This window comes from Lactuca serriola, chromosome 1 (assembly GCF_051521515.1).
Source record: "Lactuca serriola cultivar US96UC23 chromosome 1, Lser_US96UC23_V15, whole genome shotgun sequence".
Classification (NCBI taxonomy): Eukaryota; Viridiplantae; Streptophyta; class Magnoliopsida; order Asterales; family Asteraceae; genus Lactuca; species Lactuca serriola.
The window spans coordinates 134,176,057-134,203,667 of record NC_136408.1 but is presented as its reverse complement, the minus strand read 5'-3'; the positions used below and the strand labels follow the sequence as shown (position 1 = coordinate 134,203,667).

The window sequence follows — 27,611 nt, the reverse complement described above, 5'->3', positions numbered from 1 at the left end:
CCCGTTATTCCAATAAATGATGAGCTTCCCATGGATCCTTATAATGTTGAGCAAAGGGCATTTCAAGATGATTTAGCAAGCAGCTTGAATTATGGACATAGGAATTTGGCTCATATGATGTCTCATTTGAACATTCCAAGGATGGAAAATGAACCGGAATATCCATATGTGAGGAGTTGGAGTGAGAGATGGACTATGCGTCGAAGTGGAGCCGGAGGAAGCGGGTTAGGAGAAGAAGAAAGTGAAGATGAAGATTAATTATCCTTTCCTTATCTTTTATTTTGTTGGCTTGTTTAAACTATTTTTCTTTGTTTTTGTTTGTTTGGTGTGTTTATTTTGATGTTTAAACTTCTAGTAAATTAGGATTTTATTTGGTGTGTTTTCCTTTTATTACTTTTTGTTTGTTTCTGTGACAACCCCAAATCTATTGTCGTTACAAATCCCATCTTCACTAACGGAATGCGTCGCTATATGTTATTTTTCCTTAATGTTTGGAGTCGTCAATAAACAAATATCTAGTTATTTATATGTCCTGATATTATCATAAGTAATTATAACTTGTAAGTGTTAACCCTGTTTAACTAAATAGAGTTATATTACTTTTCAACCACTTCACCCGGGTAAAAAGTTTTAACCCTGTTAGACTTTAGCATCGGGTAGCCGTGTATCGGGTGCAATACCCGAGACATATATGAGCAAATGAACACCACTTTTAAGCCCTTTTACCACTCATTCACTCTCTCTCACTACTTTCTCTCTCTAGACCCGAACCCGACTCCAAAACCGTGAATTCCGGCTTCCAAACGTAAGGGTTTCTTCCCTATCTTGTTCTAATCATAGTCCATAGAAATTAGAGGCCAAAAACCATAGGATTTAGGGGATTGAAGGGAGTTTACGGCCTAGGAAGCCCCTTAGGCCGTAAACACCTAAAACCTTGCCAAAAGCCCCATTTTACCTTCCTTTAAGCTTGTGTACTAATTAAAGGAATTACCTAGGTGAGTTTGGACATGAAAACTTAAGATTTTGAAGCCTAAAAAGGAGTTTACGGCCCAAGCTTATGCTTAGGCCGTAAACACCCAAAAACCTTTGATAAAAGTCCCAAAAACTCATCTAGGGCATGTAGTAATGTAGCTATGAACCTAGGAAATGTTTAAGGCCATTAAACAACACCATTTTGAGACAAAAAGAGGAGTTTACGGCCAACTCTAATCTTGGGCCGTAAACACCTAATAATTATGCCAAAATGTCCCTAAAACTCCACCTAAGGCCTTCAAAAATTTATCTAAGGTGTAGGGAAGTGTTTTGGACCATTTAAACATCCATTTTGAAGGATTAAATGGAGTTTACGGCCCAAGCACAAGCCTGGACCATAAACTCCCCAAAATGCCCCAAAATGAGGGTTTAAACCCTCCAATTTGGTTCAAGACACTTGCTAGGAATTTAGGGAAGTGAAATAAGGCCTTAACTTGCAATTTTGGAGGACTACATGAGTTTACGGCCAAGCCTAGGGGGCTTACGGCCGTAAACTCCCAAGTACTGGCCTTTAGGCCGTAAACTCCAAGGGATTGAACTCATGGACTTCCCCGCAAACCCCTCTTGGCCTTGTACCACTCCCGGAAACCCCTTCTAGGCCCTAAAACCCCGAATTGATGCTAGAATGTCTAAATACTTTAATGAAAAGCATAAAATGATTAATTTCTTGTAAAATACCTATTTCATATGAAATTAGGGTTCTAAAAGGTGCACAAGTCTTTATTTGGTACAAAACGCTCAATTGACACTTCTACCCGATTTACCCGATTCACCCGATTTACGCGATTTCAGGTGAGTTCATACCCCTTTAATGAACCTTTCAAATGTTTTATATGTTTTAGGGGGGATACATGTTGATTATACATGTTTATGGAAAGTTATACAAGACAATTATTCATGTTACGGAAATTAATCACATGTGATTCACTATCCGTAGTTCAAATCACATGTGATTTATCACTATGCCTTATAAACAGATTTTACGTTTTCAAAACTATTTTGGATAAACAAACAAGTTTTTAAATGTTTCCTTTGGACAATAATTTTATTAAACAAATCTTCTTATAAAATGTAAACACACTAATATATTTATATAAGTAAGACTTGAAGGACTTAGGACCGATAGCTCGCCTTATTTCCTGTTCTTGTTTGATTGTGGGCTTAGGGTAGTGGTTATCTGTCCGACTGTCGTTGATTTCTTAGTTATATATCTGGTATATTAGTATGGGACACGAGTATTTCTCATTTCACTAGATGCCTAAATCACTAACATGACAAGAACCATACACACTAAGTTAACTATAATAGGTATAGTTAATGCTACTACTGCTACTACTCACTATAGTCACTACTCTCTACACTATAGTACCCACTATTACCAGACAATACACTAGTAAGAGAATACACTATGATCCATACTAAAAGACTACTACACTATAACAAAAGAGAAAGCACTAAACAGACGATAACACACTAACCCACTACGAGATACTCTATTCACTACCCACTACGCCCAGAGTTTTCCGACAGGAAGACGACGCTATATGTATAGATCTATACGGGGCAGACGCTATTACATCCCGACTGTTAACTTCAGTCCGAGCCGCACAGGTCCAGGGATGCCACTACTTCACTACACTATGCATGACCGGGAAGGTCATTGGGTCCGCTATTACTCACGCTATTGGTAACATACAAGAAATACACTATAATCACACTAAAATACTAAACTAAAGGTTAAGTTAATATCCCGAAGTAACCAAGTATCTAACACTAAAGGAAGTTGGTACCACTATTATTGACTTCAAGCATAACTTACCATATTGCATTACTTATTTGAGAGTCACTATTATACTTTTACGATAAATGGTTTTCAAAGATGAGAATGACATGTTTCTTAAAGATTTTCACTTACAATGTATTTATGGAAAATATAGGATTTTCTAGGTTTTACTACTGCATATGACTATAAATTGCAGCTTTTCACACTATCGGTTCTAATGCTTTTTATACAAAAACTCACACTAAACTCTTATGAACTCACCAGCTTTATGCTGATATTCGTTTTCAAAATAACTTGTATCCTCAGGTCAAAGATAGACAGGTACAGATGCAGCACTTTTGGAGAAGGTGGAGCATACAAGACCCATCTCTTATTTTTGATTTACTTTTGGTGTTTGTTGAACAATACAAAACACGCTTGTAATTAAATTCACTATGTAAATGCAATGGTTGTATGTTTCTTGTTTACTATTATACAATTGTGATGATACTGTACATGACGTCCTCCACCCCGAGACGTATTCCGCCGTTATCGGTTTTAGGGTGTGACAGTTTCTTTTGTTGTTCTCAGAATATATGTTGAGGGAGAGAATGAAAGAATATAGCGTGAGGGGTATGAAGTGAGATCGAGTCTAAAACGAGAAGAGTGAGAGGATTACGTCTATTCGCAAGAGTGGTGAACACAAGAACTAAAAAGATATGTTTTAGTGCAGAAGAATGAAGGGAAATACTGCCATAATCATTCCCTTCAAAACCATCATCGAAAAAATGAAGTTGGGGAATATGTTGTTCACAGAGAGAAAAACTCATCGAGTTCTTTAAATAAACTCGACGAGTTCCTTCGAAGAATCCCGAATTTGCAGTTTTTGCAATTGAACTTAATAAGTTCACTTTATTCTCGGCGAGTGGCTCTTTTTCTTACCTTTGAGTTGGTGATTTGACTACAATTTAAGGAGGCAATTGGTTGTGCTATCAATGATTATTTTCCGAGCAATTTCCAACACCTTTTTCCTCTATATTTTGGAGCATAACCACACGAGATTTGACACCCAAGGCGTGGATGAGCTGTTCTCATGTCCAAAGTCAGCTGAAGAAGGAGCTCAAAAGAAGAATACCAACCTCGCAACTTCTATCCCAGGGGAATCTGTTCCAATTCTCTCTTTACTTTTATGTTCTTTATCATGCATAACATGCAATGGGGATATTGCATAATTTAAGTGTGGGGTAGGGGGTTGATTACATTTAGTGAAAAAAAAAAATTAGAATCCTTTGAATCTTTGGTTTGAAAAAAAAAATTGCTTCAATTTTTTTTTGCTAGGGCCTAATTTAGAAAATTTTGGTAAAGTAATTAGGATTCCATGCTAGTATTGTGTTTGATGATTCTATGAAGACCCAAATGTTTAGTTGAGCCAACATACGTTATAGTGCATTTGTGGCCCCCTTTATTCTAGTGAAATCATGGGACAAAAACACAACCTCGCTTAGTTTGAGGATCGCAATATGTTTAGCATCGTGTACCAGAAATGTATCCAGGAAAGCTTAAGTAGTCATTGCACACTACAGTAATGCCTTTAATCAATAAAGGATGAAGTTAAATTCCCTTGCTTAAGCATATGTTTTTCTAGGTTTTTAGTTTTGAGTGGAAAAAGTGCGTTATAAAAAAAAAGTTGAAAAAAAAGAGTGATGAAATGTTTGAATAAAGAATCTACAAAGCTATAAAGACAAAGAAGAATACATTGAAGAAAAGCTACAAAGTATAAAAGATTCAATCAAAAGTATTATTTATTTTTATTGTAATTTTCTTTTGTAGGTTATTTTATCATATGTATGCTTGGGGATTTAACCAAAAATGACTTGAGGTTAAGAAAGTTTTATAGGGATGGATTCGGAGGGATGCATAAAATGAGCGTTGTTCGAAAGAAATGGGCGAGTGTTTATGAGGATTGTGAGTATTTAGAATTGAGGGGGGTTCTTAGGAAAATTTTAGACACAAATGCATGCGTTGCGATCTTGGCGTAATGGCTGGGTTCGATTGGGATTGTCTTATGTGGTATTAGTGTGCTAAAATTCGGTTTTGCTTGGGGGCAAGCAAAAGTCAAGTGTGGGGTATTTTGATATGGGCTTATTTAGTCATAGAAATCATTCATTATTTTATTAATTATTGTTGATTTTATATCATTTTATGGAAAAAAAGGTACTTAATTAGCTTAATATTTCAATTTCAGCAATAAAAGACATGCTTGGATGAAAAAGGAAGAGGATTGAGTGATTGGAAGCTTGGAGATCAAGGATCAAAGGAAGAAGCTAAATAAAAGAAGAAACTCGACGAGTTTTTACCAAAAACTCGACGAGTTGGTTAGAACATTCTCGATCTAAGGATGCATTGCCGTACACGCTAAACGCGCGAATTATTAAAGAAACTCGTCGAGTTATTCTCAAAAACTCGATGAGTTGGGTCGATTTTTGGAAACTATAAATAGATAACTTATAGGCCCGAAAACCTAACTTTGGCTGGAGGCTAGCTGCGACTTTTGAAGATCAGAAGGGTTCTTGGAGCTGCTATTTTCGAGACTGCAACCTAAGAAACAATTTAGAAGAGAATCAAAGGCAAATAATCATTCTTCTTTTCTTAATCTTTGTTTTGAACCATGTTTGAATCATTAGATTTTTATTTTAGGTTATTACTTGCTGTAGATATGAGCTAAAAGCTTTTTACTTCTGTTTGGATGAGATAATCTTATGAACATGGTTTGATTGAGTGGTTGAATTGATATTAATTTGGTTATTCATCTTGTTAATCTTATTAAAGATCCTTATGTATTGTTGATAAATGTTTTTAGTTAACAAATAAGTGATTGAGTTGCATGAATATCTTCTTGATTACTTGATTCATATAGTTTTATGAATATAAGATTGTATGCCTAGGAATAGTGAATATGAAACTAGGATTAACTATAAAATATGTAAATCAATGTGTAAGCATGTGTGATGAACATCTATACATGAGTTGATTGAATTGAACAAATTTGATTAACTATTATTATAAGACTTGCTTGATACAAACTGAACACTAGGAAACTTGTTAATTTAATGACTTGATCACTGTTTGAATTAACTTGTCTACTAAAGGATTGGTAATAATGAACATGAACCCAATCACATTAGGAATCGGTAACCATTGACATATTAATTCATTGCATTTGCCACGAAATCAACCATAGGAATAAGTGAATCGAATCTAAACAGAAGTCTCTTTTATCATTGAATCTAGCTGTCCTTTCTTGTTCTTCTTAGTTGTTAATTGTCTTTGTTTGAAAGTTAATTGATTGATTAAGTTTATAGTCTTGCAAAACTAGAGAAAACCCCCCTCTTTTATTAATTGTTTTTAGTTAGGTAATACTAGTATTTAATTTGATTGTTACCGTTCCCTGTGTTCGATACCCTACTTGCTTAAACTAAACTACTATCGATAGGTACACTGCCTGCGTGTGTTTGTTTACATTTGAGTTTGTTAGGATTAAAACTAGTACGTTTTACACACATCATTAGGTCCGGTATGCTTTAAACTTTTTCATAATGTCTATTTTTCACTTAATATTTTTTTCTTTTTTTAGTTTTTTTTTCTTATTTAATTAAAAGAAAAACTAAAAAAGAAATTTTGCATTTTCTATTTATTTTTATAATTTTTATAAAAAAATAAAAAAGAAATCTCTCTTTCTCTCTCTCTCTCTCTCTCTCTCTCTCTCTCCCTCTCTCCTTTGGACAAGGAAATCCACCAAGACACCTCCTCTGATCTGCCTTGCTCCCTATTGTCTTGTGATAAACCTCCACCCCAACACTCTCACCATTGCCTATCGCCTTCCTCCGACCATAGAGTTGTGCCACCGGAAAACCACCAGGGACCACCGGAACATCACCGCTGCCACCACCCATTTACCCTCCTACCATCACCGATTAACCCACCAACCACAACCCTTTCCCTCCTCCTTCCCTCTGGTCAAACCCGTCGAAACAGGAAGACGAAATCAACGAAGCTGCCATCTCCATCCACTGCCACAGTCTTCACCTTCTTGTTTTGCCACTGTTGATGAAAGTTCGACCACCACTTTATACACCCTCCTCTCGACTTAAAATCACCACCAAACACCACTCCCATTCGATTTCTCCACTGATTTCGACCAGAACCCAACCAAAAACGAGGCCGAAGGCTACCAGAGCAACTTCCGACCACCATAGTAGGTAGTCGCAACTGTGGGTCACCACCGCCAATAGCTGTTGTTTTCGCCGACCCCCTCCAGCCAGTCTCGTCACCCTTTGCAACCTGTATAAGTCCGATTCTCCACCGTGAGAGGATTGTTTTCATGTTCGATCGATCAAGAGGATCGATTACAGATGTTCCTTACCTGCAATCGTAATTTTGTCGAAAAATGGTGCTGTCATCATCCTCAGTCTCATCGTTTTTATGTTTTGTTCATCTTGAAATTGGCTTGTGCCTCCCTCCTTATGGATCTGTAACACCCATCCAGATCATCATCGAAATCGAAAGGCTTTTCTGAGGAAGATGGTCGCCTGAGAATATGACTTGAAGATGGTGTTGTTCGCCTAAACTCCGATGAAGGCGAGAAGATGGTGTGTTCTTGGATCTTGAGGGTTGCAAGTTGTAGGTTTTTGGGGTTTCGGAGGTGGAAGCCTCTTTGTCGGAAGCCTCCATCATCGATGGTGGTGGTGGGGAAGAGAATGGGGTTTTTTGAAAATCTAATGAAGCGGATGCTTTTGTGTATGTGTGTGTGTGTGAGAAAGAGAGAGAGAGAGAGAGAGAGAGAGAGTATTTTACTTTTTTTTAATTTCTATAATAAAAAAATTGGAAAAAAGAAAATGCAAAGGGCACAATCATCATTATGAAAAAGTTTAAAGCAAACTGGACCAAACTCGCAACAAAATAAAAAGTTTGGATCTCTGGTGCTAGTCCAAACTTTTTGGGACCAAAGTGGCAACTTTCAGCTAACCACAGGGACCATTTGTGCAGTTTTCTCTCTCTCTCTCTCTCTCTCTATGTGTGTGTGTGTATATATATATATATATATATATATATATATATATGGTTAGGTTATTTTTTTTCACTATCTATTGTGTGCATTTATGATTGATTCTTGACCAATCATTTTAGTTATTTTAGTTATTTAAGAAAGTAATTAATAATATTACATGTTGGTTCAAAATCAATCATACATAATCACAATAGATAGTGAAAATATTTGAACTTATATATATATATATATATATATATATATATATATATATATATATATATATATACACACACACTTGAAGTGAGAGCATGAACGTCGATTGGGTAAAGATCCCCACTGCTATTGTGCATCTTCGAGTGTTTCTCACTCTTGTAATCCTTCATAGAGAAAGCATAGGGGTCAAATTCAAAGGATACAATAAATGCAAATATATATGGAGATATATCCTGTTAATTAAAACACCAATATTTCGGTTTTAAAATAGTTATGGCAAAGGAGCAAATCTTGAACAGATCATCATGTTTGCATTTTTAAATATATAAAAATATTTTGGGAAATCTTCAGAAAAGTCCCAATATTTACAGAAAAGTTACACTTTAGTCCCAAGATTTTTTTTTTAAACGAAAAAGTCCTGAAAACCGGCAAAAATTTGCAATTTGACCCTTTTTGACCGGTTGAAACCGGTACCAAATTAATTTGGGACTATTTCGTAAACTAATCCAAAATATTGGGATTTTTCTGTAAACAAAAAATATTAGGACTTTTCTGTAAACAAAAATATTAGGACTTTTTTCTACAAACAGAACCCTTATTATTATTATTATTATTATTATTATTGTTATTATTATTATTAAAAATATAAATAAGACTACTATTTTTTCAACTTGTTATTGTTAATATTGTTACTAATACATATAAATGCATTAAATGAAAAAATAATATTAATAACATTGTTTAAGGGTGGAGGTGGAGGAGATGGTGATGCTTTTAGCATTGAAATCGTGAATGTCTGCCTGAATAGTTTTACTTTGTATATGGTCATTTCATATTTGTTATTATTGTTTTCAATTCAAAATATTAATACTTAACAATTTGAAAGAAGTTGCATATTAATAGTTTAAGGTAGTAGAGTTTCTCACTTTGTATATAAAATTGTTTAATGTAGAAGAGTTACTTTCCAAATTCAACAAATTCAGTACAAACATTTGCATAAGTAACTCATATCAAAATTCAAAAGTATTAATTACAATATTTTGTTTAATAAAATTTAATAGGAATAATTCAAAAGTATTAATCAAAATTCAAAAGTATTAATCCAAAAAACATGTCATATTGCTTTTTATTAAACAAGATATTATAATTAATATTGTTGAATTTTAATATGGGCTACCTATATAGATGTTTGTAGTGGATCTGTTGGATTTGGAAAATAATCCTTCCAGCTTAAACATTTTTATATACAAAGTGAGAAATCATTCTAGCTTAAACCATTTATAAACAATTTTACAAATATGCAACTTCTTTTAAATTGTTAAGTATTATTATTCTGAATTGAAAACAATAACAACAAATGTCAAATGACCATATACAAAGTAAAAATATATAAGCAAACATTCATGATTTCAATGCTAAAAGGATCAACATCTCCTCCACCTCCACCTTTAAACAATGTCATTAATATTATTTTTTCATTTAATGCATTTATATGTATTAGTAACAATATTAATAATAACAAGTTCAAAAAATAGTATTCTTATTTATATTTTTAATAATAATAATAATAATAATAATAATAATAATAATAATAATGATGATGATGATGATGATGATGATGATGATAACAATAATAATAATAATAAGAGTTCTGTTTGTAGAAAATTCATAATATTTTTGTTTATAGAAAAGTCCTAATATTTTTTGTTTACAAAAAAGTCTCAATATTTTGGATTAGTTTAAGAAATAGTCCCAAATTAATTTGGTACCGGTTTCAACCGGTCAAAAAGGGTCAAACTGTAAATTTTTGCCGGTTTTCGGGACTTTTTCATTCAAAAAAAAAATCTTGAAACTAAAGTGTAACTTTTCTGTAAATATTAGGACTTTTCTGTAACTTTTCTGTAAATATTAGAACTTTTCTGAAGATTTCCTAAATATTTTTGAATGGACTGTCCACCAAACACTTGCTTTTCAAAAGATATAGAAAATGTCTACTAGACCATACAATAAAGAAGGTAACATGTGGTCTATGCGAACCTGATAGAAGTCAATGCCTTGGGTTCAATAAAAAATAAAAAATATATGATCCGAAAAGCCCATTAACTCTTTTTTTATTGCGTACTTTGAGATTTTTCATTACATCAACATATTTAACATTTATATATGACAATTATTTTCTTCCACCGATTACCAATACGGTCTTTACTGACATTTTCTTGTATTTTAGTTATCCTTCTTTTATACTCTTGAATATTATTTTATTTGTTAGGTTCATATCTTTAAAAAGGTTTAAATGTTGGAACAAATATTTACAAAAACTACAAATGAAACGGAAAACCGAAGAGGTGTGAACAAATATTCTCCATATCATCTTAAAATTAATGTTTATAATTTTAAAGGACTTCAAAAATTAAAATAAAACCATGGGCAATATAATAATAAGTGACAGTTAATTTTTCCAAATATTATCTATATCTTATAATATTTAATTTTGCAGGAGTTGAAATTTGATTAAAGCCATGGCAATTAAGTAGGGCCTGTAAGCACACTCCATTCTATATTATTGACAGCCAGAAGGGTGCTTCTACCATAACCAGCCTTCATCACCAAAATCATAAGACAATGTCTTCTTCACGCCTAAACCTTGAAAATTATTCAATTCCTCTGGAGGAGATCAACCTTGCCACCGAGAACTTCAGTCCACAAAGATGTATTGGAGGTGGTGGATTTGGTTACGTCTACAGAGGACAACTCTCAAAATACTGGCAAGATCGCATAGTTGCTATCAAACGCCTAGCTAAGGATAGCTACCAAGGGGAGCGCGAATTCCGCAACGAGGTCGAGAAGATTTCCGGATTCCACCATGAAAATATCATCTCCTTCGTTGGTTATTGTGATGAAGATAATGAGATGATTATCGTTTATGAGTATGCGATCAATGGAAGCCTTGATCATCATCTCAAAGATCAAAATAAGATGTGTTGCATAACATGGATACAGCGCCTGAAGATTTGTCTAGAGGCAGCAAGAGGTCTTAATTACCTTCATGTGGGTCGTGGGGAGCATAACAGTGTAATACACCGAGACATCAAGAGTGCCAATATTCTTTTAGATGACAATATGGTCGCAAAAATTTGTGATTTTGGGTTGTCAAGATCAGGAACCAAAAGTCATCCAAGTAGCCATATATATACAAAGGTTGCGGGTACCCAGTATTACATAGATCCCACTTACATTGAAAGCAACATCCTACGTCAAGAGTCGGACGTATACTCATTTGGTGTGGTACTGTTTGAAATGTTGAGTGGGATGTTGGTTTATCAAACAAGGAGAATCGGAGAGGATATGTCTGACTCTCTCATAAAGTTCGTTCGAAGATACTATCACAGTGAACTACACAAATTAATTGATCCCAATATAAAAGATCAAATTAGCAATCGTTCCTTGTATACATTTAACGAAGTTGCATGTAAGTGCATTAGTTACGATTTCAAGAAACGTCCTACATTTGACATGGTGATTAAGAGCATTGAGCAAGCATTGGATACTCAAGTAAGCGTTTTTCATTTAATGATTTTAAAAGAAGTCTTGATTTATAGCAAGATTGGAAAATATCATGAGACATACAACAAAATTTTGGTTTAATTTAACTTTATCCGTTTATCATATGGAACTTACTTTTTGTGAAAGGTTAAATATAGATAATCTCAATTTCCATTTATTTGTCTCTTATTCTCAAATTATGTTTTTCTTTAAGTTGTGCGCTTTTCAAGTAGTATGTTTGAAGAAGTGTATAAATGCAAAAATATTTATTGATATGAATTCGAATATAGTTGCAGGAGAACGTTTCTGCCCTTATTGAGTGTGTTCAGAAAGACCAAGGATTTAGTCATGAAAAACCTGTTGCAGCATTTACCATATACAAGTGCCTTCTCCATTGGAATTTTCTTGAAGTAGACAACCCCATGGTGTTCAAGACACTTATTGCTCAAGTATTTCCTTCAGCAATTGAGGTACTTCCTTCATTTTATTAGTGTATCTCTATTCTAATAAATTCTAATAAATGAATAGTTTATTGTCCTATTGACAAGTGTTATTTTATTAGAATTCTTCATTAATATTATATATCACATATCATATCACTTGTCAACCTATTAATTATAAATTTTAAATTTTAAATTTTAAATTTGTCTCTCTAATTACATTAAATTAATAAATGATTTTCCATTTTAAATTTCAAATTTTAAAATTTTTCATTCTAATTATATTAAATTAATAACATTTGAATAAAAAATAAAATAAAATTACTATATATTATAAGGTGATACAACTTCACGTATTTATTTAAATCAACGATTATAATTTTATATAACTAAAAAATATCTCTTAAGTAATAATTTATTTAAAATAATTATTAATAATTTTGATTTTTTAATATGAAAGTTTAAGTAGTTTTATCCGTGGTTCTCATGGGTTATAAACTACTATTATATATTATATTATGTTTTATGTATTTAGCCCAGTGTATAGATAGCCGATATATATTGTATTTGTTGTAAGCCCATTAGGTTACACTCCTTGTATTCATGTATATATTTGTTTATGGAATGAAGTATCAATTACGGGAAATCATTCTAAGTCTAATATGGTATAAGAGAGGTTGGGGGAATCCAACAAATCCAGGATGCCCACTAGGATTTGTTACACTGTGATTTATGGTCTTGTCTTCATTAAGAATTGAAAGACAAACAATGCCAGAAGGGTAGACATTTGGGTGGAAGAATCCTTGAGGGAATTTACACATTGGTGGTTTGCTTGGATAATCTTCTGTGAAATGAAGACCAAGAAGGTAATAGCCTCCCTCCCAGTCCGTCCCAACCTTACCAGGAATAGTATACTGCCAAACTATCAAATTAACTGTACCATCGGGAAGAGATTCTGGCTTCACAACAAAGCCATGAGGATGATTCTTCCGCATTGCTTTTCGTTCATCGGTGAGACGACCACGAGCTATTCCACCACAATGAAATATCAATTACGAAAATCATTCTAAGTCTAATATGGAGATGTAAAGGGCTCCTACCGAATTTTCTTCCCAATACCTCAACACCCAGTGTGTCGATCTTGCTTTGCCGCCGTTGCCATCATCTCATTCTTTTGCTGCTTCCAATCACTCTTCTTCTTCTTCAACATGATTGGCGAATCGTCTAACCCTAATGGTGGCAACACGAAGGCATACGCTATCACCAACATCAAAGAATTTATACCACCCATTCTTGACTTGAATCAACTTAACTATGATTTTTGGAGGGAGTTTGTACTGTACCGGTTTTGGTGTGCATGGACATCTCGATGGAACATCAAAGACGAAGGGAGATAAAGATGAAGAATGGCCCACCCTTGACTCCATTGTCAAAATTTGGATCTATGGAATTCTAACCCAATCCCTTCTCAACATGGTGACTAAACCCGACTCCACCGCTCACACCCTATGGCTCGACATTGAAGCTTTTTTCTGTAAGAACAAGGAGCTTTGCATTATGGAGCTTGAAAATGAACTCAGACAAATGACCATGGGAGACAAATCGATCAATGAGTTTTATGAAAGAATGAAGGTCACTGCCGACTTACTAGGTAATATCGGTAATCCTGTCACGAAACACACTCTTGTTACTTATTTTCTCAATGGTTTGAGCCCAAAATATAACCATATTGGTACTATCATTTGCCACAAATAACCTCTTCCCACTTTGCTTTAAGCCTGTTCCACCCTTTCTCTTGAAGAATGTCAAGCCTCTCGCTCTTGTCCCAACTCGCTCATCATGTCGATCATGCTTCCACCACTTCTGTACTCTACACCTGGTCTCCCTCATCTTCCCAATCTCACAACAACGACAATAGGAACAATAACAATAGTCGCCACCACAACAACCATGGCAGCACCTCCTCTCATCGATCTCAAGCAACCGACAACAACCGACCTCGGGTTGCTTCCCCTTTCTAGCCTCCTCAACAGTCTCCGTTCATGCGACCTTGGTCCTTTTACCCTTCGCCTTGGATTCCCTATGGATTTCCTGCAGCACCTTGGTCCACTACTAGAACCACCGTTGGACAACATCTACAGCGCCACTGCTAGCCAATACCATTACGCAACAAGGACTGTTGGGCAGCAATCCTATTGCTTATGTTGATTGCTCACCACAGCCCTTGTTTCATGTCATGATTCAACTCACTCCCCCATTGTAATGGTTCCCTCCGACTATCTACGATCAACCTACCAACATTGCAACAACCATGAACTCAATGACAATGAATGACGTCCATGACTCGTCTTAGTATGTGGACATCGGTGCAACTTCTCACTTGGCCTAAGACACAAGTATACTTCACTCTCTTATTAATAGTTTCAAAGTAAATTTTTTTCTTATTGGCAATGGTTCTCATATCCTTGTTACCCATACTGGTTGTGCCCATTTACTTATAACTCATTGTCCCCTTCACCATCATAATGTTCGTGTCACACCTGACCTAATCAAAAAACTTATCTATGTTCGTAAATTCACAACTGATAATGATGATATCGTTGAATTTAACAAGTTTGGTTTTTCTTTGAACAATTGTCGAACATACCAAGTTCTTCTTAGATGTAATAGCTCGGATGATCTCTATCCAGCTTTCTCGGTGCCCTCTACTCAATACATGCTCCTTTCTTGTAGTCCCACCGTATGGTACCAACTCCTTAGTCACCTGGCTCATCGTGTCCTTCGGTTTAAATTCAAATAAATGTATTACATGTAGTGAAAACATTAACTCGGTTGCATGTAATTCTTGTCATCTTGGCAAGCATTTTAGATTGCCATTTACTTGGTCTATTTCAATTGTTTCTAGTTCTTTTGATATTGTTCATTTAGATATTTAGACATCCCATATTTCAAGTATTTATGGAATAAACTATTATGTATTATTTTTAGAACATTATTGGCATTTTCTTTAGGTTTATCCATTACGTAACAAATCGAAAGTCGTCTGTAAATTTTTACACTTTCGTGTATATGTCAAAACCCAATTTAATACTGAAATAAAATCTTTCCAATTTGATAACAGGGGAGAATTTGATAACTGGCAATTTCACTGCTTATTTGACCAAATGGCATCATCTTTCATTTATCTTGCCCCAAAACATCCCAACAAAATAGGATGTCCGAACATATGATACGCACCATAAATAATATGATTTGTACCCTTTTATTTCAAGCTCACATGTTGCCCGAATATTCGAAGCTCTCCATATGACATCTCATATTCTCAACCTTACACATTCCACATCCATTCATAATGAAACTCCGTTCACTAGACTCTTTCATAAAACTCCTTTTTATCTTCTCCTTCGAGTGTTTGGTTAACTTTTCTATCCATACATCACACCTCCTCTTAAACTTGCCCTTCGCTCCACCCTATGTGTGTTTCTCGGTTATCCTACTAGTCACCGGTGATATCAATGTCTTGATCTTCCTACCTGCAAGATCATCATTCTAAATGCCATATCCCATTTTATGAATCCTCCTTCCCTTTTATCTATGTTACTCCTGACCTTCGTCCTTCTTATTCCTTCCTTGGAGAATGATCTTCCATCATCATTTCTCACATCCTTTAAAATTCCATCATCACTCCCTGGATGACTCATCTCCAGTAACCAACATAACTCCGGTTACTGACTGTCCTCCATCCCCTTCGGGTGCCATGCCTTCCACTTCATCCTCCACTACTCATACCACTCGAGCACCTCCTCTTACTCACCCCATGATAACAAGTGTCAAACATGGTATCTCCAAACCTATCTCTCATCTTAATCTCCATACCACTACCGAGTCTTTAATTCCTAAATCCCATCTACATGCCCTTCGTGACCCTAATTGGGTCATTTCCTTGCGAGATGAATTTGATGGTCTTATTTCTAAGAAAATCTCAAAACTTGTCCCGGGGCCTCAAGGGGCCAATATTGTACGTTATATGTGGTTATTTATAAAGAAATACAGAGCAGGTGGATCATTTGACAAGTATAAAGCACTGTTGGTTGCAAATGGGAAAAGTTAGAGACCTGGTGTTGATCTTGATAAGACTTTCAGTCCGGTTGTTAAACTGGCCACTATATGCTCGACCTTAAGCATTGTCGCATCCTGCTCGTGGCCCATCCATCTGCTGGATGTTAAGGATGGTTTTTAGATGGCCAACTTCATGAGACTGTTTACATGCGTCAACCCTCAGGATTCCATCATCCGAATCCTCCTGATTATGTTCGCTTCTTACAGAAATCCCTATACGACTTGAAGCAAGCCCCTCGAGACTGGTTTCATAGGTTCACCAACCATCACTCGGATCAGATTAATCCACAAAAAAACTGGATCCTCCTTTTTCACCTACCAGAACGGCTCTCTCATTGCCTTTCTTCTTCTATATGCTGACGATATCATCCTTACGGCAAAGGCAGTGAGAGAGCCGTTTTGGTAGGTGAAAAAGGGCATTAACTATATATTCTTTAATTGAATGAAATAAATTACGGGAAATCATTCTAAGTCTAATACGTTGGTCAACAAATCACTTTTTAGAAATCAAGCTATATCAGGGGCATTAACTATATATTCGTTAATTGATTTAGAGGAATTAATCTAGTCATGTTAATTCTTACAAAATACATGAAATAATTTTTAGCCCTTTCATCTAGGAAACTTATAGCATAATTACAACTACATTGATATATATTTCATTAAGTGCGACGTCCTTATTTTATCTGATATTAATAAGCATGACATCCATTTTCAAGTTAATGCTAAATATAAAAATATTTGCAATATTTCTTTTTTTCCACCGCAAATCATTAAAAATCATCTCTACGAACAAGCTATAGCAGAAAAAACAGGGGAATTGTATAACGTTTATAGCAATTTGAGGTTTCTTAACCCACTCGGTCAAATTTGGTTTACATCTATGCTCTCTCAATTTGCGTTTGCTAGAATATCCAAATGTGGCACCCTATGAAACCATTTAGGGACTTTTTTTGTTAGATCGTTAACACTACACTTCTCGAGGACCAGACTGTATAAATTGTGTTAATCGTTCACCTTATTGCAGTATCAAAAGTCCAATGAGCAGATGGCATATTGGTTATCATGTGCATCTAATCTATTATTCTTAATCCAAAAAAGTAAAAAACTTGATGGTGGAAGTACAGTTCCGGAACCACCACCTTCAACTATGCCACATGAAGAAATGATAAAGGTATTGATTTTTATTATTATCAATTTCATCAATTCAATATAGATAGTTTTGTTCAATGATATGGTTTTATACTTATATATCTACTGATTTGGTTCATCCTTGTGTCTACGTTGATGAGGGTGGGGAGGAGGTTGTACGACAAGTTCAAGTAAAAAAACCAGCATTACATTTCATGGATCAACTAACGGAATATGTAGAGAATATATACAACTTTATCTGTGACGACATGATTAAAGAGTTGCAACCCTTACTTGCCTCGTCCATTGAGGTAGTTCAACTTGGATTCGTTCACACCTATAGTCTTTTTGTATGTGTGTGATCATAATATATATATATATATATATATATATATATATATATATATATATATATATATATATATATATTCTTATTTCTTACTTAATTACTAATTTGCATATTATTTACATGTGATCGATGCATTAATACACCCGGATAACAATTTTGAAATTCAGGCTCCACAAACATTCGAGGGACTAACAAGTTCTAGAAAATCCTTTCGCGAAGATTCTCAATTCAGTGATTGGCAAGGGATTCTTGATCACCTTAACAATCTACTCAAAACGATGAAAGAAAATTATGTAAGTGTATTATCTGCAACCTCATGTTTTTCCTTTGATTTGTATAATACTTATCATTGTTGCAATTATTTTTTCCATAAGAAAAACTAATTAATAAATTTACAAATTAAAATTGTCCAAAAAGTTTTGTTTACGAGATTTTCTCAAATAATTGCATTTCAGGTGCCTCCAATAATTGTTCAGAAGATATTAGCTCAAGTTTTCTCCTATATTAATACACAGCTCTTTAATAGGTGTTTTATTACGCAACTTTAGATTTTTTTCCCTTTCATTTCCATTGTTTCCATCATTTATATTCATTTGAAGTTATCTTCATTATGTAGTCTCCTTACGCGTCACGAGCGTTGTACCTTCAAAAATGGTGAATTTGTGAAAGCCGGTTTAGCGGAGCTGGAGCTATGGTGTTCTCAGCCACCACAAAAGGTAATTGTTTATGCCGACTATTTGCGTGCCACATTTGTTTGTCTTTAATAAATATGATTGGTTGTGGTTGGAAATAACATATAAATTAAGAAAAAAATACCTAGAAAAAAGATAAACAAAATTCCACATAAATAATGAGACAATTGAAAATATTAAAGACAATGATTTACGTTCACACAATCACATTGCTTGGCTGATCCTTGGGCGAATGAGAGAGAGAGAGAAAACTTTATTATCATGAAAAGAGGCTCAGTCCAAACATATATGGCCATATGGGCCCCACGGCAGAAAGAATAAAAAATGTTCCTTTAAAGACAAATATAATAAAGATTTAAAAACATATCACGCACTCTTCAATATAGACATGTTCAATTAGCACTACCAAGCAAACTAAGTTATTTAGCTTTTGAACTAATTTGAGTTTCATTCAATTTTAGGCCCTAAAAATCCTTTAGGTAATAATTTTTTTATATATATAAACTACATAGCCCATAAATTTTGGGCTCCCTGGAGTCGTCAGCCCTAGGCGGTCGCCCGGGTTGCCCACTGTCTTGACCGGCTCTGCATGAAAAAGCACAATTCTCTAACACACATACACAACTCAGCAAAGAAAGAGCATCAATATATACAGCAAGGTGATATAATTTTATAGTCTACAAGTACCTGCACTCAGTGGCGGACCTTAGTGGAGCCCGGGGGGTCCCAGGCCGGTGCTCCGATTCAGGCACGTTGTGTAAAAAAAAATTTAATGTTTTTTTTTTTGTTTTTTCTATTAGGTGCACCGGATTAAAATACGAGTTCCACTACTAATTTAGATTTATTCAGAAATTTTGTTTAGTGTCACTCCCATTAAAACGTTCGGCGACCGCAACTGCCTACACGTCATATGGATAGACTCTATAAACCATGCATGAAGACCAACCAACTATTGACCCCACAACCTACCCCGCACCAGACCCCACTGGCCTTTCATCGGGGTATACTACAGACACCCCTACATTTACCCTCGTGGCTACCACGTATATGTTGGGGATTCCATGACTAAATTTAAGTAGCATAAATGAGGTCAAAAAGTATATTAGAATCCATAGCTCAATAGTATATTGCAACATAATCAGGATTAAAATATAACAAATATTGCATTTTTAATAAAAATTGGAGAAAATTTTGTCGATGTGATACAACCTCGTAGTTTCCTTTGGATTCATAGTCCTATGAACATCTGCTCCAAATTAGGTTTGTTAGGATGGTATTATAATTCGATTGATATGTAAACTAATAGTAATCTCAAAAGATAATGGCTAAGGTTTCATATACCACACGTGTGTTGTGTCTAGACAGGAGCTTTGAAATTTAACCAGACATGCACTCGCTTCATGAGATAAACCCAAGTATAATGAGTGTAATCCCATACATGCGACAACAGTAGGAGGGGCCTCCCTTGAAACAAGTTAGGGATGGACCCACACATCACAATTAACAAGATCAAAAGGATCAAATGAATAAGAGACATTTTTATTGAACGATAAAGTAGAAAATTTTGCAATTTTACAACCACTATAGTTAGAAATAGCATAAATGATGAAACGACCCAAAATACTGGAAGAGTCTAACAACTATAAACATGAAGACGGTAGATGTCCCAAATGAGAATATCAAAGATAAAAAGCAGCATAAGAACGATTCAAACAAAAATAAGACAAATCAACAATAGATGCAGCAATATTTGAAACTTTAACCTAATCTACAACATAGAATTCTCCTTGTCCTACTGTGGATCCTGATCAATCTCTAAGATTATAGATCCTTTACAAAACAAATAGAATCCAAATAGAAGACCCAATATCCACATTTACACAAATGACCGACCAAACCAAGGTTTAAACAAGTTTAGGAATATAATAGACATCAGTGAGAGAAATATGAAGGGTATCAATATAACCCACACCTATTGGCAATTATGTACCATTAGTAGGTATAACAGAAATAGGTGAACTACAAAACAAAGAAACATAGGATGACAAACATGATGACATACAGTTATATACACCAGAATCTAGAATTCATAATAATCGAGGAATACCTGAAGTATTGGATGAAGACACACACGAATGGCATATGGATGCTGACATTGCATTTGGATTAGAGGCAATGTATTATATGAAGGCCTAAAATCATATGGTCCAAATTAAATGGTTGTATTATGGTTGCTTAATGATCGGTCTCTATAGAAGGTACAACAACAGTGAACTATGGTGGATGTGGTGCCTACAGTGTGGGAGTAGACGGTCCGGTTCAAAAGATGTGTGAAAATGTCTAGATGTTATGTTTTGTTATGAAACCATTTGTTTTTGTTTCGCTTTGTTCAATTTTAGTAGGCCTAACATATCTAATGATTCCTCTGTTTGCTAAAAACACATTCATCAATCGCAACTTTAGGGGATAGTCGGAACAAATTGGCTTAGGTTAAGATGGAATGTTAAAAATAATAGGCATAATTGAAGCTTTAGACCATTTGGCAACTAGATATTTGATATGAGTTTCATCTACATTCAAATCATGAACAACGGACTCAAGTACATGAAGAGGGGTACAATGGAGAATTGTTCTATGTATGCCTTCAAAATCAGAATGTAGTGCCATCAAAAACTCCACCAAGCATTGATCTTCCATTTTAGCAATGCATGGTTTAAAGGCTTTAGTTTAGAAGACTCTTTGAGAGCAACAAATCCTTTAAATTTGACATAATAAAATAAAAAACATGAACACTCATAGTGTTCTATTGGAGGGCTCAAATATCAGTCTCTCATTGCCTTTAGCAAAATTTGTTTAAGTGTATAGTTTATCCAAGTGATACCAAATTTATTTTAATGTATCTCCAATTGGATGCCAACTGACCGAAGAACATGGTGATCGATCCGAGTGGTAATATTAGAACTATTCTCGAAAGCTTGGAGTGGCGTTGCATAATTAGAAGCTTTTTCTTCAACTGGTTTTCCTTTTATACTAGTAACAATACCTCATATATGTCTATACTACAAAAAATTCTTCATCACATAACTCCAATACACATAATATTTTATATATAGTTTGGTGTTAATTGTAGAGAGTCGTCCTTGAGAGCCTTATTAACGGTATTCAAAGCAAACAAATACCGAAAATAACCAACGAACAATTTCGAGCAATTACCAAAATGAACAAACAACAATCTCAAAATTTGTTTTTTTTTCCGATGAACATTACTAAGTCTATGAAAACTCTCTAGTCGAAGAACAATATTGAGTCGTACAGTGCTAAACGATGAACAATGTCCAGTTGATGTACAATGTCAAGTTGATGAACATTTACATTATTTTCTTTCAATAAAAAATAACAATCGATCTACAAAAATAATTTAGATTTTATAGAGCTCTTATATTATATAAATTAATGGCAATCTCAATAGAAAATGGCTAAGATTTCATTGTTGAAAGAAAACTATGAAATATAAATAAATGTAAATAAGCATATAAATAGAAAAATTATCTAAAATTAACCTAACTAAAAGGCTAAAAAAAGTCCAATACAAAAATAGGCCTAAAATACTTTTAGTATACTAAAATGATGATTGTAAACTTCATAGGATCCCAAGTCATTAGTTTTTTATTTCTGTTTAGTTGCAGCTAAAAACACAATTTGCACAAACATGCATACATACATAGATAAATTGTGTATATACATAGTTACATACATATGCCCGAGCATACATACAGACATCATGTATTCACAGATATGTCTAGATCAAAACAAAAACTATTATGATAGTTTAGCCATCGATGGAATTAATTCCTTGGGCAGTACTTTGATCTTGAATTCTTACAAGCGAACATCATTTTATCTTTGGTACTTCTATATGTTCTTTAAATAATAACTATTTTCCCCGTAGAAATTTAGCACACAATTAACAAGTAAGTTCTTATGGGTTGAATACATGTTTAATGTCTAGTTCTTTAATTTATTTGTAAAAATTCATTTATATCCTAATAAGGACAACATCTAAGGTCAGATCGAATTCTAATTGTTCAAGTAACTCTTTGTTAATGCAATTAGCTAAGCGTTAATTGGTCACTTTAGGTTCTGAAAAATACTTTATATGCGACAGTATGCTGTCTTAGCCTGGGATGAACTTCAGCATATTCGACAAGCTATTGAGTTTCTGGTATGTTTCCTTCAATTTATGTTGTACCCTGGAGGTTCTAATCTGTTTCTCTTCTCTCCCAATATTTAACTTTTTACAATTTTTTAAATTTCGACATAAATTGTTTATATAAATCGTTCATTGTTATACTAGTTACACTTATTCAGTAATTTTAATACCTTCAGGTGAAACAGGAAAAGCACATGTTATCGTACGATGAAATAACCAACCTATTCCAAGTAAATCTCTTTTCCCTCATAAACAGATGACCTATTACTAAAATTCCCATCTCAATATTGCAGATTAGCATTACAACTTAATTACCTATTGTTATAACACGGTTCTAGACCTTATCGCAGAATTAGAATCTACTTTCAATAACTATTCTACTCATGGAAATCCTATAACTTGGCAAAACAAGGTTGATCATTGTAATTAATATCTCACTAATCAATCCAATCAGAGAATGTCATGCTAGTAAGCATTACTATATATATGAAAGACTAACTTTTAGTAAATAGTGTTTTTCGTCGTTGTGCATATGTCAATTATGGAGAGAGTGGTGGATCCAGCCAGCAAGTCAAGTGGGGTGCATAGCCTTTGACCATGTAAATTAATAAAAAAAAATTAAACACTAAAAAGTTGAACCTCTTAACTTGGTTAACTGTTAGTCTGTTAACTGAACACAAGTATATAGATCGATCCACTGATTCACTTACATAAATATAAAATTAAGAAAAAAATCAACAAAACAACAAATAATCATTCGTAGAAACAATTAGAAAAAATAACCTCTCTCTTCATCCCAAACATAATAACACAAAGTAAACTATAACCTCTTAAAAAAATTCGAGATAGCTCTATAGTAGTTCCAGCAAACAGCGCAAATTATTAAGGAGTGTAGAGCCATTTTTGGTTTTTTATTTTATTTTATTTTTTTTTTATTTTTTGAGAGAGAGAGAGAGAGAAATTTTGAATGGAGGCTAGCTGTTTAAATGTTAATAGTATATATATATATATATATATATATATATATATATATATATATATATATATATATATATATGTGTGTGTGTGTGTGTGTGTGTGTGTGTGTGTGTGTGTGCGCACGTGTGGGTCCACATCCAAGTGGACCCATACACCCTAAAGTTAAGATCAAGATCCTAGTATGATTGTTTTTTGGTTTGCAAGATCGAAATCATAAAATCAGGTCGGGATCCTAAGATCCGAACAAAAAATATAATTTTTAATTTTTAATTTTTAATCATGAAAAATTATTTTAAACATTCAATTTTTTTTGTTCAAAAGTTATAAAAACTTCAAAATATTAGTCATAAATCACAACAAAAAATGATAAACGGTAATTGGTAAAGGATAAAAAACATAAAATAGTAAAAATTTTCATTACAAAATAATAATAATAATAATAAATCAAGGGAACGTAGGATCGGATCGGATCTCGATCTTATTTTCGATCTTACGATCTTACCTGCGATCATACTTAAATATGATCCGTTTACGATCTGGATCGTTTTTCATACCTAGGATCGTATGATCCTACGATGAGGATCACGATTTTAATAACCATGGTATTTTCGATTGTAAGTAATCCTGAAATAATAGAATTTTTAAAAGATAGATACCATATATTTGGAAAATAGTATAATGATATAATTTTTAATTTTCAAAATTTGAATAAAGTTGACACTCGATTATTTACTTATTTATTTTTGAATTTTGAAGATTCTAAGCATCCCGCAATTGCATAGACTATGCACAATATATAGGCTCGACCCTAACGATGTATTCTCCCATGTAAGTGCTACATGTGGAATTTCATTTTAAACAATTAAATATGTATCCATAATATCGTATACTAATTGTCTTGTCATCGTGTTATCTTTAACCAGGTTATTTTAACAATGAAGATATTGATGAGAGTAAATTCTTGTTTTGGTTATTGCCATCGACGAAACCTCAGTTCCAGCTACGGATTAAAATATCTTCTGAAGATTCTATGCATCGTAATTTTGTATTCAATATGCACTATGTATTGGGAGGACACTCACAACGTATCCTCCGATGTAAGTGCTACATTTAAAATAATATTCTAAGAAGTTAAATATGTCATCATAATATGGTATATTAATTAATTAACTGGTCATTGTGTTATCCAGGTTATCATAATGATGAAGATATGGATGAAAGTGCATTCTAGTGTCACTTATCTACTAACTGATAGCTCCAGGTATTACGCAATTTCGTTTTTTGTTGTTTGTTGGAAGATGACGTGATATGATTAGATAGTTCATACATTAAATGTCACACATTACGTAGCTTTGAAAAAAGGCCCCTAAGTATCCAGTTTTGCAGCAACCCGATTACAATATATACTAGCTATTACACAATTATTTTTAAATTATTATAACCATCCAACCTCCATCGCATGCCAATTATACAATTTCGATAATATTCTTTTAGTAATATTTTTTCCTTCATCAAAAACTCAATTGGATGACTCAATCAACAAAAGAGTCTTACAGAAAAACGAAGAACTCTTACATATATAGAGACATATAGAATTATATCGCACCAATGTGATATTATCATTTTCATGTAGGCTCGATTGCAAAGTTGTCTTAACCCATGGCCTGCAAGACAATGACCTAATATCATCTATATCATATCGTATTACATTATAAATAAGATGTTTTTTTTTCTATCATCATATGCACTTGAAACTTTCATAATCTTTTCAATTTCAACTTAGTATAATTAATTATTATTTTAAAATATGTTATTAAGTGTTAAATCTAATTTTGTTATTATTAGACTTTTAAAATAACTATTATACTATACTCGTATGTTAATTTAAATATTAGGTTAAATCCAAAACATAAATCAAAATACAAAATAAACATAAAAATATATTCAAGTGTTATTTTTCAAAAATGTTAAAAGAATTTATATATACTAAATATAAAACGACAAGTCAAATTAAATAATAAAATATCAAAAAAAAAACTCTTTTTGATTATCATTTAAATTTTCTGTAGGAAGATATTATTGAATGACATAACTCTAATATATATATATATATATTTTATAATATGGTTTATAATAAGTATATAAATTTCTATATGGACTTCGTTTAAGAGTTATTATTTTATAGTTAATATCTTCTTATTTTATAGTTAATATCTTCTTATTTTCAGCATATATTTGCAAAATAATAAACTCTATAGTCTTTTTTTTTTGTGCAACCTGCAATATTCGCCATGTATATTAATACAATAAATCACTTTCTTTTCGAATTTCAATATTAACTCTTTAGTATCTATAATTTTTTAACACTAATAAGTAATTTGTAAAAATATTTTATAATACTTATAAGTGTTTTTGAATTAAATGACAACAACAATAAATAATAGTAACATAAAAATATAAATCACATAACAATTAGATTAAAAACAATGGTTGATAATTGAAAAAAAAAATATGATCAGAATTGAAATGTACTTGGTTTGGGGCCTCTATTAGCTACTTGCTATTGAGGTGTTCTTTTTATAATATCATTGTTGTTTCTAAAAAAAAAATTCTGAAATTATTCATTATAATATTTAAAAGTACCATTAAATATAAAAATTATATTTAATTTTATTAATATGTATGGTCAAATAAGTAACTTTTAAAATAATTAACCATAACAATAGTTAAAAGTAACATTAAATTGAAAATTATATTTTAATTTATAAATATGTTAGCACCCAAAAAACTTGTTGAATAACATTGTTCAAAATTGTTGCAATTTTAGATAGATGTAGAATATACTATATGTTTTTTCTTTCTCTCAAGGATATGCTAATAAATTTAAATTTGATGTATTTGCGTCTTCATGAATTGTTAGTTATTCTATGAAACTTGAATCCGTAGCTCACCTATTAGAATATCATCAAAAACTGATATCAATAAATCATGAGTTTAGTGCAATTGATTTCAGTTTATTATGATGAATGCACGTTATCATACTCTTATATATTGCAAATGCAACTAAATATTAATAAACATTATGATATTATTATCCATCACAAATGCATCTGAGTATAAATAATGAACTGAGATTCTTAAATGCAGAAAAACTTTCAATGTTGATGACCTATACACCTCCTTGCAAGTAAAAGATTTTCAAAACATTAATCCTCCTATAGAACTTTCAAAGTGTGGAGCCTTTAAAGTTCTTAACAACTAAAGACCATACCTCACCAAATTATGTTTCATGTAAGTTGAGGAGCAATAATGTTTTATGTAAGGTAAGGATTTTAAAAACTCCATTTTAGTTTCATGGTTTTGTAATTAAAGCATATTGAATGGAAGGGAATCTCAAATGTTATGACGGTATAATTATTCTACAAGCGGTACTTATTGGTATCGCTATCAATGTATTCTACTAGAACACGTTCCTATCATGGTTTGGTCAGAGATTGTTGTTGTTGTCTCTTTGAGTTGGTTGTGTCATTGGTGTGTAGCTTTCCTAATTTCGTGATTCTTTAATTTTGTATTGTTGATTATTTTCCGAAACTTAATCCCTACATGCTGATATGTTGTTGTGATAATGTCACCTTTTTGGAAAGTGTTGCATTCGACTATGGTGTGTCAACATGTTCTTACCATTTACAAGCGATGATTTTTAGTTGTGCTATGTGCTTATTATTGTTATATATGAGAAATTTACCTTTTTCATTGGGTTGGTTAGTGTTATAAAATAATCAAATGCTAAAAAGCAATAAGAACACCAATAACAAAAAGTGGATGATCCCGGAATCTGAACACTTGGTATGAATCAATAAGAAAAGCATAAAATAACACAAATTATTCAACAAATAAAAACTTATTTATTTGTTAGTTTTATTTTAAATAGGATTTTTGGTTAAGAACACACTTTTTGAATCCTCTCTAAAAACTCACTAATAACCGTCAGAAAAACATTCTACATGAAACTCTTTATCTCTCAAAAGTGCATACAGATCATCATCGTTCAACATACAAAAGGAGCTGATACATTAAACGTTTTGATTTTCA

At 33.1% G+C, this 27,611-nt stretch overlaps 1 protein-coding gene across 1 annotated transcript; it reads left to right on the top strand.

Moving 5' to 3' along the window:
• Window positions 1-10,639: 10,639 nt before the first annotated feature.
• LOC145071008 (myosin-6-like) lies at window positions 10,640-27,009 on the top strand. Its single transcript, XM_079017962.1, has 13 exons — window positions 10,640-11,609; window positions 11,891-12,070; window positions 17,187-17,333; window positions 17,452-17,601; window positions 17,807-17,932; window positions 18,095-18,165; window positions 18,256-18,355; window positions 22,497-22,553; window positions 22,718-22,771; window positions 24,276-24,347; window positions 24,443-24,616; window positions 24,710-24,780; window positions 26,667-27,009. Exons 1-13 carry the CDS (start codon window positions 10,680-10,682, stop codon window positions 26,779-26,781), a joined length of 2,247 nt encoding a protein of 748 aa, XP_078874088.1. The 5' UTR covers window positions 10,640-10,679; the 3' UTR covers window positions 26,782-27,009.
• The last annotated feature ends 602 nt before the right edge of the window (window positions 27,010-27,611 follow it).

What these genes read in the sequence shown, in the direction of transcription:
- LOC145071008 (XM_079017962.1), top strand. Translation starts at nt 10,680, where the DNA reads ATGTCTTCTTCACGCCTAAACCTTGAAAATTATTCAATTCCTCTGGAG. An exon ending in CACATGAAGAAATGATAAAG is followed by an intron (nt 17,334 to 17,451) that starts GTATTGATTTTT and finishes TACGTTGATGAG; the next exon opens with GGTGGGGAGGAGGTTGTACG. An exon ending in CTCACAACGTATCCTCCGAT is followed by an intron (nt 24,617 to 24,709) that starts GTAAGTGCTACA and finishes TGTGTTATCCAG; the next exon opens with GTTATCATAATGATGAAGAT.